Source organism: Schistosoma haematobium, chromosome 5 (genome assembly GCF_000699445.3).
Source record: "Schistosoma haematobium chromosome 5, whole genome shotgun sequence".
NCBI lineage: Eukaryota > Metazoa > Platyhelminthes > Trematoda > Strigeidida > Schistosomatidae > Schistosoma > Schistosoma haematobium.
Genome location: NC_067200.1, coordinates 4894712 through 4915470, shown reverse-complemented (window position 1 = coordinate 4915470; position 20759 = coordinate 4894712). Strand labels below are relative to the sequence as shown.

Genomic DNA, 20759 nt, shown 5'->3' with positions numbered 1-20759 from the left:
TGTTTACTGCGCAGCAGCTCGTTCCGTCCTACTTCATGGCAGTGAAACACGGCCGGTAAGAGTAGAGGATATTCGTAAGTTACTAGTATTTGATCATAGGTGTCTTCGAAACATTGCTCGTATATCCTGGGAACACCGAGTAAGTAACGCAGTTGTTGGGAAACGGATACTCGGCAAGGATGTCAAATCAATTGATGAAGTAGTGAAACTTGATCAGTTGAGATGGCTGAGACACATGTTACGTATGCCCAAACACCGACTGCTCTCACGTGAGATGTTTCATGGTGTAGGTTGGAAGAAAGCTAGGGGCGGCCAGACCAAAACATGGCACAAGTCCATGAATTCACTGACGAGTGGACTGAGCCATGTTTGTAGGTGTAAACTACTTGCCTGGGGACCGCGAGATAATAGCAACCGATGGTTATAGGCCCTAAATGTCACGGCGGAGATGCATCCACTCTTTGTGTTCTCCCAAGTTCTAATCTTCTGTATTCTTAATGTACCTTTTTTTCTTTCCAAATTTATTTCACTGTATTATACTCATTGAATAACATCTTCAAGCCCTAATTTTTCGGATTACTGCTTATACTCTTACTATCTCTACCACTACGGGATTTGAATCGACAACTGCATGTTTGTGCTGATGTGGTGTGGCAACTGGAACTGATGTAAGTGCGTACGAAGTTCTACGTTGTTACTGACTGACTGGCATATGTGCATCCTGTACAGACTACCTTGATATTGCCTTCATTCACAATTATTATAATCAAAGATAAATAGTGACTAGCAGTGGAATGCAGGACGTACGTTTTGTCCTATTTGAGACTCATCGGTTGGATGTACCTACATCTCATAATAAATGTTCACTCTGGGACTCGAGCCCAGTACTGATCGCTTCAAACAACCATCGCGTTATCCACTTAGTTACAGAGTGCTGATAGTCACTTGTTTATACAATATGATAAAGTTTAAATTCACTTGGCATTGTTCTACTTGAATCTTCCCATCGATGATTAGGACTATAATTGATCTATCTTTTATTGACATATGTATATTCTGTGCATATTGCTTCGATATTTCTGATGAGTCCAAATTAGGACGAAACGTGAGTCTTAAATTCCACTCTTAGCCATTATCCATCTTTACTTCATAGAATGTTCTCTTCATTCATTCATTCTGATATGATAGAAAGAAAAGTCAGTTTTCGATTGATTTAATCATTATGAGTTTAATTCAAGATTAATTCCGTTTCGATTCAATGTAATGATTACTCAACGTAGTATTTGTTTTCTTTTCTCGTATGATACTTTATTCTGTATGATATGCGATATTCTTTTATTCCATTGACATGAACTATACTCAGTCTGTGATTTGTTATAACTCTAAGTATTTTTCATATATGTGATTTCATCTTAATTATTAGTCAAAATGGGTGCACAATCAATATATAAATGAGTGTATTTTCGACTAGAATCATCGTCATCATAGTGTTTTGGGGTTGAATAAATCATCACTTATACCAATCTTTGTGTTCTTACTTTCGTGTCGTAGGAATTGCAGAAATCCCTCGTTCCGAGTATAAGTGATAAACATCTCCGATATAATAATCAGCGACGACCAGTTACAAAAAAGTAGCATTCAAAGAGCCAAGACAATAAACATTCAAACAACAAATTATAACATATTCAAATGGTATACTTATATATAAAAGTAATAGTATTCCTTGTAATCACCATCTACTATCATCTTCATAGATTGTTATTTGATTATTTTATTATAGAAAAGATTAACAACTATTGAATCTCAATTAGCCTTATTGAATTCTTTACCAAATAATCAAGATATTATTGGTTACATTGATAATGATATACATAATAAAAAGAATAATAATTCATTAGATAATTCAAATGATAATTATAGAAAAGTTACTAATTTATGGCAAACTGTACAAACTAATAAACGTTTAGATGCTACAGAAGAAGGTCTTCATCGAGTAAGTTCATCATCATAATAATAATGATTTATATATGTTGTACTTTATCATTTCTATTATGAATAAAGATCATACAAGATCATGGATCTATGGAAGTTAGATATTTACAGTGTTGAATGCTGGCTAACTCAATGATCTGAATGTTAAAAGTTCGTTCACGAGATCAATGGTCTTGAGGTTTGAGTCATGCATGCAGGATCGTGGATATGTACTGTCGAGGAGTCCTATAGTAGAACGAAACAACCATTTAGTGCTTCTAGGTTTTTCTTTGTTTCCTCATCCTGTCCGAATGCATTTCTCATCAGGATTACTCCAATTATGTTCTACTCTTAGCTCGACTTTTCTTAAACTCCATTCTCAAAAAGAGCCCAGACATTGGTACCATTCAAATATACATGAATTTCATTCAGCTGTTCAAACATAAAACCATATCATCTACTGACAACAAATTATCCACATATACCTCTTTCCATGATCCAGACCATATATATTACTTATTTCGTTATATTCTTAAACAGATTGAAAAATCCTTTACTGAACTGTAAGTGTCTTCCAGCAATACACTTTCTCATTCACTCACTCACTTCCTTTCTCTCTCCTTATAGATAAATTCTCAGTATGTTCTTGACTTGATATTTCTTACTTTTCTGACTGTAACAGAATATTTCTATCAATCTCTTTTTTTGTTTAAATGAACATCACTTTCATTCATTGATATGTATAGCTATGAGTATGAACGTATTCCTTTTCGATGATGTTGTCTTCTCTAAACTAGTTAGGTTAGTTACGAAGCTTTGAATATTCTTTGCAATTGATCCATTCATTTCAAATAGTATGTATGATAGATGGTTGGATTCAACTGAGCTACCAATTTTCGCGTTATAAATGTCTTTATATATCTATATATACTCTTCTTTGCTTCTCTATACTTCTGTCAAGTTTATTCGTATTTATATGAGTTCAGTTGAATTTTCAATTTTGGTAACACATACACACACACACAACGTACTCAATTCACACTTGCCGTTTCTACAATTTCTTTCATTGAAACTCATCTTCACACCTTGTACATTTTTTAATGCATAGAATCTATAAAATCAATATCGTGCACATATCTCCTACGGCAAACTGCATTCAGTGGCTTGCTTTTAAACATTCCGAAAGTGACATCTTACGTCTCTGTTTTCCTTAATTACAATTCCTTTGTTATATATACATTACACATATACACAGAAAATAACTTTGATACTAATGCAATTCTCTCCTCGTCATTTTGTACGACAATACTGAATTATGCTTGCCCATTATTTACGTATATACGAAACTATACATAAATATCTAGTTCCTCAATGTAATTGACGTTTGACTTGTTTCCACAATAAGGGTTCAATTAGTCAATGTTTATTGGATGGCACGCAGAGAACTATGAAACTATGCAACTTGATGGCTGGCACTCGTCAGAACAGCGTACCTGGCGACTTCAGGAAACTGGTCCATGTGAGATTCGAACCCGCATTACTCAGATCTACAGTCAGAGTTATGACCACTGACTCCCGGTTGGACTGAGTGATGATAGATCTCATACTTATCTAATCCTTTCGTGTCGATGAACCTCATCGATTAAGTTTAAATGCGGTCACTACTCTAAGTGGCTCGACGCCATGTGCACTACGTTGGGATATTAGGGGACTAAAATTAGTTGGTAAAGAACTGAACACGAATTTTAACCTTAGGATTGATCACTAGTCTTTTACTTCATTAGGTTATTTTTCATAATCATAGAATAATACAGAGTAGACTAATGAGCAGCATACGTGATCATTGAAAGGCCGGTTGACCCACTGTCTACATCACAGTTAACGCAAATTAGCAGAAACCAGGTGACTATTATTTATTTGAACACATGACTATTGGTACAAGAGGGCACCACATACATATGCGCCACACAAATTTCATTTGATTTGTGTGAGGGCTGTGATACTGTCCTGGTGCCCAAACCGAAGCAGGTTGTTTTCTTAGGAGACCACACTCGAAGCCTTCGACCTGAAGGTCTGATCCAAAAGGCAGTGGAGCATCGTAAGGAGATGCAGTCTCATGGTAGCCGGTGACCAACGATTGGTTCATACGCCATTTGTTCCTTCAAGATACTGGAGCCCATGTGTACCATTGGTTTGGAATTGTGGTTTTTCAACTCCCCTAGGTGGACTCTCCATGTCCACCGACCCGGTTAAAGCACCGGACATTCACTTTTCGTCCTCTCAATTTCGAAAACAACACCCCCACAACGAGAATGCAGTGAGTAGGACTTCCCTGGCAGAGGCTATATAGGCGTGGTCATGTGAGAGCGTTTCGAGAGGAAGAGCGGACTCTCCTCACTTTCGACCATACCAGGGCATTTGGGGGCTGCTTCGAACCATGGACAGATCCCTTCAAATATTTATCCATCGTATAGTCAAGTTGCATAAATTACTTTCTTGATAAAATTGAAATTAAGTCTTTTGGCAATAAATATGATTTTCGCCTTTCTCACTGTTTTTAACTAATCTTCATGACTGAACCACAACTACTGGAAATACCTGATGCCTTAACAACCTTTCAGCCAATTTACTTGACAAAATACACTGATTAAACAGTCAGTTATAATCAACGTTCAAGCAGTTAACAAACGTGTGCATCGGCCTACAATGCTATACCATGATATATTAACCCAGAAAATTAAGATTAAACAAGTGTTCTAAAAATTATAAAGATCTATATTTACAAAAGTGCACTAAAGTAATACAAAAACTACCGTACATTCTTTTCATCTCTGATACATTTTTACTACTGCTAATGATTATGCCTGGCATTGAGAAAAGAAGTAACAATGAATGTTCTGTGATAAAAACAAGCATAAGATAATGATAGACAGGAAGCTTTTAAGAAATGCATTACAATCAGTCAAAGACAACAATTTAATGTGTTATCTGAGCTAGAGCTTTCATTAATTTTTAATCTGGACATCTTTAGAGCCTAATTCTTCTCAGTAATTAAGCTAAATAGTTTAGAGAACACATCATCATCATTTCAGATAACAATGTATAGACGAACTTCTTTGTATTAACACTATAACAAAGAGAACAGCCAGGATGACATAGGAACAAAAAAGGTACTGGAAGTAGTAATATTCACATATGCAATCGGAAATTTGTAAAATCATACAGAATCGAGATTTTCAAAAAGGAAGGGTAGAAAATTGTGTGAATTGACAATGGGTTCAAGAAGATTTACGAGAATAGGAAGGATATTTGGAGAGAGAAATGCGAGATAATACACACAATTCAAGGACTATAAAACAATAAATAACAGTAGCGACTGTAGATAGCACTTAGGTTGATCGAGATCCGTGGAACCTTTGTAAAATCCGTAGATTATTTGAACAATAAGCATAAGTTAGAAATAAACCAACTACTCCAGTACCCCAGAGAATACAATCACGAATCGGATGAGATACAACTGACTTGTCGATAACTGAAGATTTTTCTGTATGGTGATAAAATGATGAGTAAAGTATGAGTAGATTAATTCAAAGCATGTTAGATACTGACATTTTAATCTAATGAGTACATATACATTCTTCAATTAGATATTAACAATTGAGCAATAAAGGTTTTTGGTTTTCAGTCACTAAGTCTCAGGTTCGAAATCCGTTCTACCAACTCTGATTGGGTCAATCATGGTAGTTTCATTAACTCTGACGATCAGAATATTATTCAAAGCGAAGTAGACGAATCTGTACCTCGTAAACGAATTAAAAATCATTTATCAATCCGTGACGATTACCGGACTGAGTTCCTAAACATGGTAAAACTTCATGCATTGATACATTAATAGATATAGATAAGAAAGGCGCCAAAGACTATTCTGCCACAGTTTTCCTTCACATTCTCGAAAACATGGAAGAATTTCTGTTAACTAAAAGCTTTTCATGATGTCATTCTTATCCAAACCGTATCTCTTGTCATAAACTATCCTTGTTCACCTATATAGTTTATTGATAAAAAGATTTCAGGATATGTACATTTTATGATTAAGTGTTAATTTAAAGGAAAATCTTGATAACATTTTTCTTATCCATACTTTTTTGATGACGCACGCCTTTACCACCTTTAGTTCGCTAAGTTTGTTGTGTTCCAATATCGTTGAGTGATATCATGTATATAGAATGTTGTTCCAATTCGACGATAACTTCTGTTAGTAATATAATGATATCCTGGAATCTTATGCAAGGAAGTGTTGCACGCCAGACATGTCATACATCCTGTGTAACGAGATCTCACTATTCTCGTGTGTATTAGAAGACTCTTAATTGCTCGTAATTGAAAAATAACCGTAGACCAAAAATGAACATTACTTCAGCTACTTCTTAACAACGATTCGTCTTAACTGAAACATTTCTATTTTATTTAATGACTAAATGGAGGATGCCTTACGTTCTATTAAAATATATTTAGTTGTATTGGTGAAGATCATTCTTGTGAACAAATAATCTGTTATTTCAATTTGTTCTAAACTGACATATTATATAGTTATAACACATAGATTCAGTTACCTTTCAAGGCATTTCATCATATAAAATGGTATAAAATCATAACTGATATTGGAAAATTAACAAGCAAAAACAATGGGATGAAAACTTGGCCAATGTAATGAGAAGATGAAGGTTTTATCAGAGTAATGTAATATCTTTGAGCAATACATTTCAAACAATCTGATCTCTCGTATACTCGTCAAGAACATACCCTATTAATACTGGTTCATTATCCAGCGTGATTTTCATATTGAGCACTTTAATGATTATCATCACCTTTATTCCCAATTACCTTTGAATTTGTCCAGTTAACTTTTCATCACATTATTTGATATGTATTGTACAAAATGTATCACATAAACACTGAGAACCTTCATCTATCTTAGTGTATGATTTAAATTTATCAAAAAGGGATATAGATCATACCTTTTCTAAAACATTTTGTATGTTTCTGAAAGTATTTCGACGAGATATTCTTAAAAAATCTCATTAGATTAGGACATTGTAATAGATGTGTGATTAAATGATGTGAACCTGATTGTAAACAAGTGGATGATAACGATGATGAGTTGTAGTCGATATCCCACCAATTAGAATCACCATGCTGTGATTCATACATTAATAAGGGCCACATAAATGCAAACACATAAGCGTCGACTGCAGTTGGTCTTTAATTATGTGGATAAGTGCAGGCAAATATACACGAAAAGGTATCAGCGTATAGGAAAGAGAGAAAACAAATATCAGCGTTAATATGATTAAACGGGACAATAGAACAACATCTAACGTATATATTAAAACAGAGGACTGTTTATTCATCTCTACATAAATAGACATTCAGAGAAAATATGCCCAGTTTACAATGAGTTAAACATAACTGAATAAATATATTGAATGCTAAAAACGTTTCTAGAAGTAAACCAGGCTTGGAATTGAAGAGTTCACAAATTATTACTCGAGTTCATTTGACCAAAAGATCATTATCGACAACTTCCAATAAAATGACTATCATGATGATTAATTTTCAATATTTACATGCGTCCCAAAATTAGTCGAATTGTCCATAATTAAATACTGTACAACCCTAAAAAGAACCTGTTACCGAATAATATTTTTGATTTTAAATATCATATTGTTATATCCGAGTGGAGATTAAATTACAGGTAACTTCCGAGGACTATTCATGGACTAATATTCTATAAATATTCTTATTGTATAACTACTCAACAATTACACTATGTATATTTATATCCCTCTTATGACAAGCTTTATTTTGGCCTATAATTTATTATTGTACGATTTACGGTTCTTAAGTTATGTTCAGTTTATTAACTACTGCCTCCCACATTCACAGCCACTTTCTGGGCTTATTTGTGTACAAATATTATTTCCTATTTTATGGTACGTTGCGGTCTGTGTGATTGATATATAAACCAAGTATGCCTGAAATAAACGATCTGCTCTGATTCGGATTGGTAGATAAGTCGTGTGATCGAAAAGTCAGACATCCAAGGTCATAACACATATTGAAAGTTGTTATCTTCAGATGGATAAAAGAAAATGCAACCAGTTTAAGGAGATGTTCGAGTATCAAGTTAGATTTTTCTTTGTATATCTTTAATTTGGTGTTATCCGTTTAGAATTTAGCTATACCTTCAAGATCGATATCAAAGTGTTGATTTCCCTTTTATATAAACCATTTACTATGAAACCACAGTTTCCCTTGATGTACTTGACATCGGCTTGGAAATGTAACATAGTTCGATTGTCGAAAGTCTCACCATAAATGCTGGTCATATGATTTACTGAAGTAATAACATAAATCTTTATGGTAGATAACTGTAGTAAATCCGAGATCTGGTAACAGAAAACTGAGTTATTTGACAATCAAACAAATCGCCAGTAATCTTCGTCCGAAAATGCTGTAGCATGTTTGTACCGGGAACAGCCGTTTGAAGAACATCAGAAACTTTTCTTCGTAATGTTATTATTACGAGATGAGTAATCCGACAACGAGCAATGGTTTGACCTGTAATTGTATATAACGACGAACTTAGGGAACCGTCAATGTGGCAGCTGATTGAATGAGCACGAGATGCGGTATATGGAGTTGTTCATTATGAAATCGACAATCGATGTGACACGCAAACCATGTACGAGAATACTCAAGGTCAAGCTTAAAAGGCAATTTATAGTTGTCAATAACAATGATCGTACGAATCAAATTAGATTCTAAACACTGTGAATAATGACAAAAATAACTTAAAATTGAAGTTTATATATATATATATATATATATATATATATATATATATATATATATATATATATATATATATACAAAATGAGTTCCATACTAGGATAAGACGGCCATCTAATGCTTCCAGGTTTCCAATGGTGATACAGCATTGATCTCAAAATAAACAAATCTTTATACTACATCTCTTGTTCACTCAATTAGCTACCAATTTGACGGAACCCTAATATCATCGTTAAATACACAAGTCATAACTTTGCTTGTTATTATTGGATCAATGATATTGTATTATCTTGGAAGAAACGCAAATCATCTCCCAGGAAGGTAAGTTGGACGGTTTGATAGGGTTTTTCTCGAAGGCTTCGCCAGAACGTGAATCCCCAGTGTATGTTTACGTCAATTTAGTCGGTGGACCACAAACGTCAATGCAATTACCTAGCCTATTTGTGGATCGTGAGGGTAGCTTTATTCAAACAGCATGAAACTACCAGACCTCTGCTGCTTTTAATATAGTAGACTTCGTTTACTTCTCGTTTTGAAAGCGGGTCCATATACAAGATACTTTTAATTTGCGACATAAAGCATCTTGCCAAGTAAATCTCCCAGGTAAGTAATATGTCTATTCAGATAGTTGGAATGGAGGGTTTTACGAAGAAATAATAAGTCACATTGTATCACTTGGAGGATTATGTGAGTACTACATGGTCAATAAATCACAACGTAGAACCTGGTATATGTGTATTAGTTCAGGTTGCCACATCCCATTACCATAGAGAGATGAAATTATTAAGCCAAATCTCAGAATAGTAGAGGTAGTAACATTATCAGTGGTAGATGAAAAGACTGGGTATCGAAAATAGGACTCACGAAAATATAAATTATTGAAATAAGAACACAAAACGTTATAAGGAATTCAAGAGTTCAGGATTTGAGGGAAGACAAAGAATGGATATGCCTGCGGCATCGCAAATTATTTTGAGCCATGTCATTCGAAGTCTCTAAACATTGATTACGATAATAATCACACGGACCCCAAGGTGACCTGCAACATCCTAAATAACAAAGGTCAACAATCAATGACTTCATGGACGGATGTCAAGTTTGGTTGCCCCTACCTTTCAATTCACTCCAACAGCAGATTTACAAATAAAATGTAATGACTGGGACAATTTCTTCGAATTATCAACTTACCGATCGCCGATAAAATATGTATTTTCACCCAAAATGTAAGCAAGTGATGTAATGCACAGTTTGGCCAGTGAATATAACTACAATTAGAAGACAAGAGAAATGTATCTTAACTTGAGACTCAAGTGATAAATACGAATCTATGTGATTAGCCTACGATCTACATTCATGACGAAAAATGTGAAAATTACTAAAAATAAACTGGATTACATTCGAACCTACGACATAGTAATAGTAAATCAAAACAGTTAAACCAAATAACTGTTCAGTTAGTAACAGCGTAGAACATCGTACGCACGTACATCAGTTCCAGTTGCCACACCACATTAGCACAAACATGCAGTTGTCGATTCAAATCTCGTAATGGTAGAGGTGGTAAGAATATAAGCAGTAATTAGAAAGATTAGGGTTTGAAGATGTTATTCAATGAGTATAATCCAGTGAAATAAATTTGAAAGAGAAAAAAAGAATGGGAGCTGAAGAATTCAGAATATTAGAATTTGGGAGAACACAAAGAGTGGATGCACTTGCGCCACTGCAAACGATTTTGAGCCATGTCATTTAGGGTCTCTAACCATCGGTTGGAATGAGTCGATAGTTGTCCACATCTTTAAAAAGGCTTCACGTCGTTCCTGTAACAACTATCGAGGGATAAGTCTACTTCCGATTGCGTTCAAGCTATTTGCTTCCATCATACTTCGTAGGTTGTTCAAAACCCGAGTAAGATTGACTCGTGAGGAGCAGGCTGGTTTTCATCCTGGTAGAGGATGTATTGATCATATCTTCACCCTCCGCCAAATGTTAGAACGCCGACATACTTATCACAAGCCAACAATCGTAGTGTTTCTTGACATCAGGGCTGCCTTTGTTTCCTTGGACAGGACTATTCTCTGGGATTGTCTATTGAAGAAGGGTGTGGCTGAGAAATTCATTAATATTTTTAAGGCCCTAAAACACCTCAGGCAGAGTAACGGCATACAACCACCTCTCTCCATTGTTCCATTCAAGCATTGGGGTTAGACAGGGTTACCCAAACTCACCATTCCTCTTCAACTTTGCCATCGATGACATTCTGGAAACAGCTCTGATGGATGTAAGTAATGGCAGTGTGGATCTGTTGCCTGAAGAAAGACTTCTCGACCCTGAGAATGTGGATGATATTGTCTTACTGTGAGATAATGCCCAAGGCATGCAATCCGCACTTAATCAGTTGGCAATCAATATCCGTAGGTACGGTATGTGCTTTGCACCTTCGAAGTGCAAGGTACTTCTACAAGACTGGCAGGATTCTAATCCTGTACTCACTTTGGATTGGGAGCAGATAGAAGTAGTCGAGAATTTCGTGTATCTGGGTAGCTGCATAAGTGTTGGTGGGGGTGTGAGTGATGAGATCAATGCACGTATAATGAACACAAGAGCGGCTTATAACAATCTGGGCCATCTTTGGCTCCTTCGTGATGTTAGTCTGGCTGTAAAAGGTCGGATCTACAGCGCGTCGATGAGAACAGTTTTGCTTTATGCTTGTAAAACCTGGCCTCTCCGAATTGAGGATGTTAGACGACTCTCTGTGTTTGATCATCATTATCTCCGAAGGATTGCTAACATGCAGTGGCAAAATCATGTTTTTATTTATTTGAACACATGAATATTGGTACAAGAGAGCGCCAATATATATGCGTGTGTTCGGGCACAGAGACGATAATACAATTAGTGTCACCATGTTGAAACACCGACTTCGGTGGCCTGGACAAGTTCTACGAATATCATCCCAGAGAATTCCACGTCGTGCATTATTTGCCGACTCTGTGACTGGTTGGAAAAAGCGGAGAGGTGGTCAGTGTGTGACATGGTGTCGTGGTATGAAAGAAAACTTCAAAGGGCTGGCCTGTGTTGGTTCTTCACGACTCCCTGGTTGGGGTACGAGAGATGGTGCAACACAGTGTCTAGAGACGTTATCAGATATGGCTCAGAATAGAAGCCAGTGGCGATGCTGTTGTAACCTTATTTTACATTCTTCGTAAAAAGTGGTTGCTTCTTCCTTAACTGAAAGATTTCTTCTGATTGTACCTTTTCGTTCCCATCATTACTATTACACTACCTTACACTGTTCGTTATTGTTCTTTTACGCCCCTTAACTTTTTTTATTTCTTTCTCTTTAAATTCTCATTGTTTTGTGTGGCGCATATATATTTGGTGCTCACTTGTACCAATATTTATGTGTTCAAATAAATAAATAAAATAATAATACCATCGGTTGCTATTATCTCGCGGTCCCCAGGCAAGTAGTTTACACCTACAAACATGGCTCAGTCCACTCGTCAGTGAATTCATGGACTTGTGCCATGTTTTGGTCTGGCCGCCCCTAGCTTTCTTCCAACCTACACCATGAAACATCTCACGTGGGAGCAGTCGGTGTTTGGGCATACGTAACATGTGTCTCAGCCATCTCAACTGATGAAGTATCACTACTTCATCAATTGATTTGACATCCTTGCCGAGTATCCGTTTCCCAACAACTGCGTTACTTACTCGGTGTTCCCAGGATATACGAGCAATGTTTCGAAGACACCTATGATCAAATACTAGTAACTTACGAATATCCTCTACTCTTACCGGCCGTGTTTCACTGCCATGAAGTAGGACGGAACGAGCTGCTGCGCAGTAAACACGTTCTTTGGTTGATAGACGGATATATCGCCTACGCCATAAATGACGCAAGTTGGCAAAAGCTAGTCGAGTCTTCTGTATCCGTGCTGAGATTTCGTCACACACCAGACCACAAGGGCTGATGAGACTTCCAAGATAAGTGAACTGGTCGACACGTTCAACTACTTCACTCCTTAGCATTAGTTAGGGTGTCGATGAAACCCAATCCTGAAGCAGCATTTTGCATTTCAAGGTGGAGAATCGCGTCCCGAACATGCTTTCATTGTTGCTTAGAGTGGTCAGAAGACTGCAGTTTGTCAGCGTTTTCACCACATAGAACTATGTCATCAGCATATTCTAAGTCAACAAGTGAACCTCCTGGTAGAAGTTCAACCCCTGGAAATTTAGATGAGAAAAGTGTCGTCTCCAAAAGCACGTCAACGACAAAGTTAAACAAGAATGGAGAGAGTGGACAGATCTGACGAACACCACTTGAGGTAATCAATTCTGATGACAGTTCGCCATAAGTTCTCACTCTACCAGTTGTGTTCGAGTAGAGAGCCTGTATAAGGTTAATGTACTTCTTTGGTACTCCTTTCAGTGACAAACACTTCCATAGAACCTTACGATAAACAGTGTCGAATGCCGCCTTAAGATCGAGAAATACTATTATTGCTGGGCGTCTGAATGTGTGTCTGTGTTCTGCAACCCGACATAATGTGAATATCTGGTCTATACAACCACGTCCTGGTCGAAAACCAGCCTGATTTTCTCTAATCTGCTCTTCACAAGCTTTAGTTAGGCGTCGAAGTATTATTGAAGCTAATATTTTAGACACTGTATTAGTCAAACTGATTCCTCTGTGATTGTCACAAGTGGACTTTTGTCCGTTCTTATAGACTGACACAATCAGTGATTGAGACCAGTCAGATGGGATTACGTCCAGTTTCCAAATTCTACCTAAGACCTCAGTTAATCTCACTGCTAATACTGGACCACCATCCCTAAAATTCTCAGGAGTAAACTTGTCAGGACCTGCTACTCTCCTTCGCTTCAAATTTCCTATAGCTTTTTCAATTTCTTAGAGTCGAAGGACCTACATTAACTTGCCATTCAGGTTGACTGGAGGTCGTGGGAAATCGAAGTGTGGTCGAGGGCTAGTTGAACTGATCCCTAGAGTGTTCTGCCCAGCGATCAAATCTCCTCAATTGAGAATGTATAATATGTCCATCTTTTTCTGAGATAGTTTCGCTAACAGTTGGGTTCCTAATACCGGTTTCGTTAGCAAGTCTGATCAGTTGTCTACTGTTACCTATGGCCGTTGCCTTTTCCATCTCTCTTACTTTCTCTACCCACCACTGTTCGCGATCATTGTGTAGGCTTCTTGTCAGCTTGCGCTTAAGCTGACTCCACTCTTCGTTATGTTCAGAGCCAGATGGAATGAGTTTTCGAGCATCTATCAGTGGGGTAGATGCTGTTGAGATCCAATGTTCTTCCCTAACCCTATGGTTTACCTTACTAGCAGATATCACTGCTGTTTCCACAGCTTTCTGAATATCCTTCCACGCTTCCTCGGGGTGGGCATCACTTTCATAGCTGCCTAACTGTTTTTCTAGTTCCTGAATATATTCTTAGCTTGCCTATCATTAAGTAGGACCCTAAGGGGTTTGCTTGCAGCGTCTTTCCTACGTCCAGTAAGACGCAGACAAATGCGCGCTCGCACTAGAGCATGATCTGAATCTAAGCATGTGCTCCAGAATGAGCGACAGTCTTCTATCGAGCCCCTCCATCAGTGGCTGATAGCGATGTGATCTATTTCAGTGCAACGTTGTGACGAATTAGGGTGTCACCATGTTAAAAGATGTTTTTCTTTATATTTAAAGTTAGCATTTGCAAGAGAGAGGCGGTCATCTGAGCATAGTTGCAACAGACGGTCGCCATTATCTGTTCTTTGAGACACGACACCATAAGATCCACCTAGGTGTCTTTCCCTTCCGCTTATTTTTCCTACTTGAACATTAAAGTCACCAGCCACTATTACTACATCAGAGCGCCTAGCTTTTCGAAGAAGGTCGGAAAGTTTTCTGTAAAACTCATATTTTACATCATCTGAGCTGCAGTCAGTGGGAGAATAGGCAGAGACGACGAAGAGGCAGCGACGAGTGTCCCTATCTTTCCAGATCCTTACTGATCCGTTCAGTCGGACAGCGCACAAACAACTGTCTACTGGGATCCAGTCTAAGAGAGCTAGTTTTACCCTAGGACTCAATGCTATACCTACGCCGGCGAGGCCACGAGAAGTTGTAAACGTACTGTTGTAATGTACACCAACGTTAATGACTTTGATATCACATATATCTACATAGATCTAGTAACAGATTTATCACAAGCCGAATTTCACTTTCTCACATTATATCTTTAAGTATATATGAATCACAAATATGTTAGAAATGATTCCGTAATATTCGTTTGGACAAGATAAAATCAACTTAGAAAAACGACTGCAAGATAATGTGACCAATCAATCAGTATATGCCGTTTCCATATGATGTTACTAACAAAATGTCACAGATGAGTGGTGACAGAGAATACAATCTACTGTTGAAATTTACTAGAAAAGTGAAGATCACATTGTTGTTTAAAAAACCTCTTACTGAGTAAATGACAATATTTACATAAACAACTTATTATAAATAATGAACCTAATTTGCCAATAACTCAAAATATGAAAATTGAAAAGTTAAACCAACGTCAAAAGAAGAACTTACATACTCGCCTATTTCTGAATCGGACATGTTCTTAAGACAAATAACTAACTGAGAAGACTTTGCCTTATTTAACTTTTTGTTACGCCAGATATAAGGAATATATAACTGTTTGATAAGTCCAATTGATCCAAAATACATTTTTCTAGTGAAATTAGTATAAACAAAATCGTCACCCCATAGGAACCAATTAATAGCAGGAGCTAAACGACGTTCTATAGTTGAAATTAAAGCACACAACTGAACACCCTCAATGTCAGATAAGTCATATTCTAAGCCATAATTCTGTGAACGAAACAAATTGACACAAAAAATTTACATTCATTTTTATTGATTAAATGAAATGTAAGAATTATTATATTGTACCGTTGTTAGTTTTAAACAATAACAACCTACACGACCCCACACCGATAATTACAGTGTGCTCAGTAGTGACTAGCTTCGTGAGGTAATTCGCGGGGTTCTGGTGAGAAGTTGTGATCAGTGGAGCTAACCCGCGTCAGGCATTTACCTCAACAATGGAAAATGGCCGCGCAATATCGTGGATTGTTTGAAATTGAACATCAACACCGTCGGACGCCGACCGGTCCAGTGGTCTAGAGATTAGGCGTTCGCGCACGAAACTGAAGGCCCTGGGTTTGAATCATGCTTGCGGTTTTGTGGATGCGCACCGCTGAGGAGTCCCTTACTACAACGAAACGGCCGTCTAGTGCTTCCAGGTTTTCAATAGGAGTCTGACATTTATTTATTCATGATCTTAATCAAAAACTTAACAATCTTCACAACTTCACACTGATGATAACTGTGAATATTTTAATATTGAAACATTTTGAGTAGAATTTATCAATTGTCGGTAGTAAGTTTACAGGTTTAATCTCGTTTTATAAATTATTTGTTGGATAGTAAAAAATGATTATCAGTAACACTGAAAAGTCTGTTTGCATTTAACAATACTTGCTTGGAATTAGGTATTAACTGTCGGTAGTAGTATCGACTGAGCCTTATACATAAACGTATAATATAAAGTCGAATACATAAAAATGTATTAGGTAAGACGATAAATAACAAAACAAATAAGCAATAAAAATTGATCAAGAGAAATTGATCGCCTCGATCGAATACTCATAGTTTTCGGTTTAGTTTAACCAATAGTTAGAGAAACTGAGTGACATGGATCAACATTAATAATAGTGTATTGCAGATTCATTTATTTTTTAAGTTCCTTTCTACCCTGAGTTCTAAATACGTCCTATATATTTCTTTTTGTTAACGACATATAGATTTGATACAAGCTTGTTCCATGTACGATTGTGTTGAAGCACGCGGATTGGCCATTTCGTAGACAACAAACGCTGTCGGATACTCAGAGAACACTAACATTTTTCTTATTGATTCCTGCTCCTATTCAGCACTTTATTTAGAATAAGAATTATATTCATATTCAAGCATGTTCTGACTTTGGCGAAATGTCGAGTGAAGTTTCTGAAGAATACTAAGCAATAACAGTGACTGAATCCTCGTAGTTTATAACACATATTTGTACTTATTTCCTCAAATAACTCTATGTACATCCAAACTTTTTTATCACTGCTGATGCTTTTGGTACGTTTTTTATCCTGGGATTTGTCTAGACGGTTTTATCTAGCTTTCTTCATGCAGCGTGTCAGTTTGGATCAATCCCTATTTGTTCCAGGTTTTAGGCTATGTACGAATGGATGACTAAAGTTGCTAAACCACATCACTATAGGAAGATGTAATTAACTATATGAATATTAGGATAATGATGTTGTCAGTAGTAATAAGAGAAGCTAGATACGGAGAATATGATTTGAGATTAAGAAATATATTCGCGGAATAGTGTACAAAATAACTGTGAAAATCAAGATCAACAGAGAGACAAAGTAAATGCATCAATGACGTCAAAGTTGATTTCGTTATGTTATTTAAATTTATTAACTACTAATCATAATTACAGTCCAAACCCTGAGCAGGTAGTTTGGACTTATATATACAGTTCAAACTCAAACCATCTTACCTAGTATATTAGGGAAGTGGATGGTTAGTTTCAGGAAACTTTCAATAAAATCTCATCAGTTTATATCGGCATTTTATCCCTTTCATTACTGCTGATCACCAGTAATACTAGACTGTGTACTACACAATATTTCACTCTTTGAAAAACGGGTGAACAAGATAAAAAGTTGAATAAATTGTCAAAAGCAGTAGGCATATTTTATTGCAGATTGGCTGACTTTTTCGCAACCGTCAACTTACTGACAATATAAAATTGTTAATATGGAGACATTACAGACACTTAAAACTGATATTAACTGAGTCTAAAATACGCAATATAGTGAAGCAGGTTATACTCTGATTCTGTACTTATAACATAGTGTAACGGAAAAATCTATAGTTGACTGAGTGGAAAAAAGTTATTCACATGAATAAACCCATGATAGAAATAAACAAAAGAGTAATGCAAAACGTTTCGACATATGATTTAGGTGGTCAACTTCAAGGCTACTTCATGGTGAGCTTGAATTGTGATTTTCACTAGCCAGTCATTGATAAGACGTATGGAATCCAATGGTATGTCCTTACAAATATGTTGGGTCAACTAGTCTTTGCTCCATGTATCATATTCTAATATGAAATCTTTTATTTTTAAATATTACTATCATTTGAGTAACCGCTCCTATAAAATTAATGTCCACCTCGTCCTATTGAGGTATCGCAACTTTAACCGATTCATAAATTTGCCTGATACTATGTTGCAGATGACTGACAATTTCGACAATATGGTAACTCTACACTACCAAATAAGCTTCAAACAATAGTTGATGATTTACATAACACTTCAGACCTCAATAAACAGTAACAATCCTTGGATACATTTGTTTTTAGTTTGATTTGAAACTTCGGAGTGAACAAAAAAATGAACAGTATCAGACTACCGAGCTAATACGACATTCGATAACTATCAATCTAGACTACATAAGGAAAGCGAGAACATTCAGAGTAAAAAGACAAGAAACCCACTTCTTTCCTCAAATACGTTAGGACAATTGGGATTCTGTGATAATCCTTATTATCATGACTGAGAACTGGGAAGCTCTCAACAGTAAACTGATCAGGTACCTTCATCTTTATGTTCATACGTGCCCCTTTTAACCTGATGTAGCACTGCAGCTATTATTAAATGACTTCAGAAGACTCACAAATATTAGCAAACACTCAGGATCACAAGGCAGGCATTCATCTGGAGCAGATAAAATCGTCAAATCCATCACGCGGGCTATTTCGAATCTACCTGACGAAGTGACCTTGGGTCTCAAAGACCAAGAAGATAAAACCTGTTTTGTTCCTAAAAATCAAAATACTTGGAAGCAGGAGTGATCGTACAACAAATCACAGGCGTAAAACCGAAACGGCTCGTGTACACAAAGGAAAACGTATTACAAAATAGTTTCATCCATCGTTCTGCAGGTTCAGCTAACGTAGAGCAGTTTAAAGTTCAGTTATAAGGATAGTAGGTTGATGAACCTGCATTAATCCTGACACACTGCTTTCCAGTGAAGATCTAGCTTCTCCTTGAAAGTATTCACTGATGGGGCTGATACCACTTGTTCGAGTAAGGCGTTCCAATGATTGACTACTCGATGAGAAAAACTGGACCCCACTTTAAGTTTATTAGATCTTCGTTTATGAACCTTCTTGCTATGACCGCGGGGATTATTAGTGCTGGAGGCAGCAAAAAGATTAGACATATTAACACCCAAATCATAATTAAAGATACGAAATGCCAGTATAAGGTCACCTTGCGTCCTACAATACGACAAGGGGAAAAGGTTTAGGCGTTTTAAACGCTGATCATAAGGGAGTTTAGAAAGACCCTTCACTAATTTTGTTCCCACACGCTGGACACGCTCAAGTGAGTGAGTATCCCTTACCAGACATGGGCTAGCTGCTTGGATACAGTACTCTAAATGTGGTCTTACGTAGGTGGGATATAAAATTCGAAACATCTCGTCGTCAAAAGATTTGAACGCACGGCGAAGTGACCATAACGCACGAAAACCTTTGACAGCGGCTGCGCTGCAATGCGTAGTTGTTTTTAAGTCATGGCTATTATTGTTAATCCTAAGTCTTTATACTCTTGAACGCATGGAAGAGGTTTACCATCAATAGTATAATGGTAACTATTACGGTGACCGATGTGCATTAGCACACTCTTTCTAGCATTGATTTCTAAGCCACATTCTCGAGCCCATCTGACTAAATAATCTAAGTCAGCTTGAAGATCCAGATGATCGGCTTCACTTTTTATTGTTCTCCAGACATTTACGTCATCTGCAAACAATAATGTCGACAACCTAAGTAACAGCGGTAACTCATTAACGTAGGGAAGGAAGAGCAGAGTACCTAAGATGGTGCCTTGTGGTACAATACTTTTGGCCGGCCTCCAATAGAATAGCGTTCCATTGACCCTCATTCTCTGTCAGCGGTCACATGAGAAGTTACCTATCCACTCCTGTACAGTACCTATTCTTCCGAAGCTCGTGAGCTTCTGCATAAGACCTACGTGTGAAACCTTGTCAAATGCTTTGCTAAAATCTATGAATATCACATCGACCGACAGACCGTTATCTAGGGCTGCTGTCCAATCCCCACTGGCAATCAGCAAGTTAGTCAAGCATGAACGCTTTTTACGAAATCCGTGTTGCTCAGGAGCTAACAGATTGTGTAAATCTATGTGGCTTAGCAACCTAACCCGAATTAACTTTTCAAGTAACTTAACGACTATGCTAGTTAGAGTGACAGGCCAGTAGTTAGATACTATATGTATCTGACCGTCCTTAAATATAGGACTAACTATAGCGTCCTTCCAATCTCTAGGGAGTTGAGCGAGTGAAAGGGACATGTTGAAGTGTCGCGAGCGGTTTTGAAATAATGTACGCAAGAGATGCGGAAGCCGTGGGTGTAACCCATCAGGGCCCGGTATCTTACCAGGTTTGAGGTTAGTTATCAACGGAAGGACAGTTTCCTCAGTCACCTGTACAGATTTAATGATTGGTATCTCGGTGTGAGTGGGACAAGTATTTGTTACAATAAACGTAGAGAAGACTTCGCTAAAATAGTCTGAAAGTCTCAGCTTTTGCTCGATCTGATTCAGCTAGTAATTCTGAATTTTCGTGTAACAGTAACGGGGGAATACCATCACTACGTTTCATTCGCCGTTTAGCATACGAAAACAATCGTTTCGGACAAGTACGGCTATCATATACTAATTGTCGCTCGTAAGTGGTACGGGATTTGGCTATGGTTTTCCTACAGATATTA

The 20759-nt window shown here is 37.1% G+C and overlaps 1 protein-coding gene across 1 annotated transcript; it reads right to left on the bottom strand.

The window, feature by feature from the left end:
- Positions 1-1466: 1466 nt before the first annotated feature.
- MTX3 (Metaxin-3) lies at positions 1467-18732 on the bottom strand. Its single transcript, XM_051217349.1, has 5 exons — positions 18638-18732; positions 18374-18602; positions 15423-15704; positions 10012-10088; positions 1467-7231 (listed from the first exon to the last, which is right to left on the bottom strand). Exons 3-5 carry the CDS (start codon positions 15558-15560, stop codon positions 6967-6969), a joined length of 480 nt encoding a protein of 159 aa, XP_051064736.1. The 5' UTR covers positions 15561-15704; positions 18374-18602; positions 18638-18732; the 3' UTR covers positions 1467-6966.
- Positions 18733-20759: the final 2027 nt, after the last annotated feature.

Coding starts and splice junctions, on each gene's coding strand:
- MTX3 (XM_051217349.1), bottom strand. CDS start 15,560: ATGTATTTTGGATCAATTGGACTTATCAAACAGTTATATATTCCTTAT. Junction 10,089..15,422: donor ATTCAGAAATAGGCGAGTAT/GTAAGTTCTTCT, acceptor TTCTAATTGTAG/TTATATTCACTGGCCAAACT. Junction 7,232..10,011: donor ACATATTTTATCGGCGATCG/GTAAGTTGATAA, acceptor ACATAATTAAAG/ACCAACTGCAGTCGACGCTT.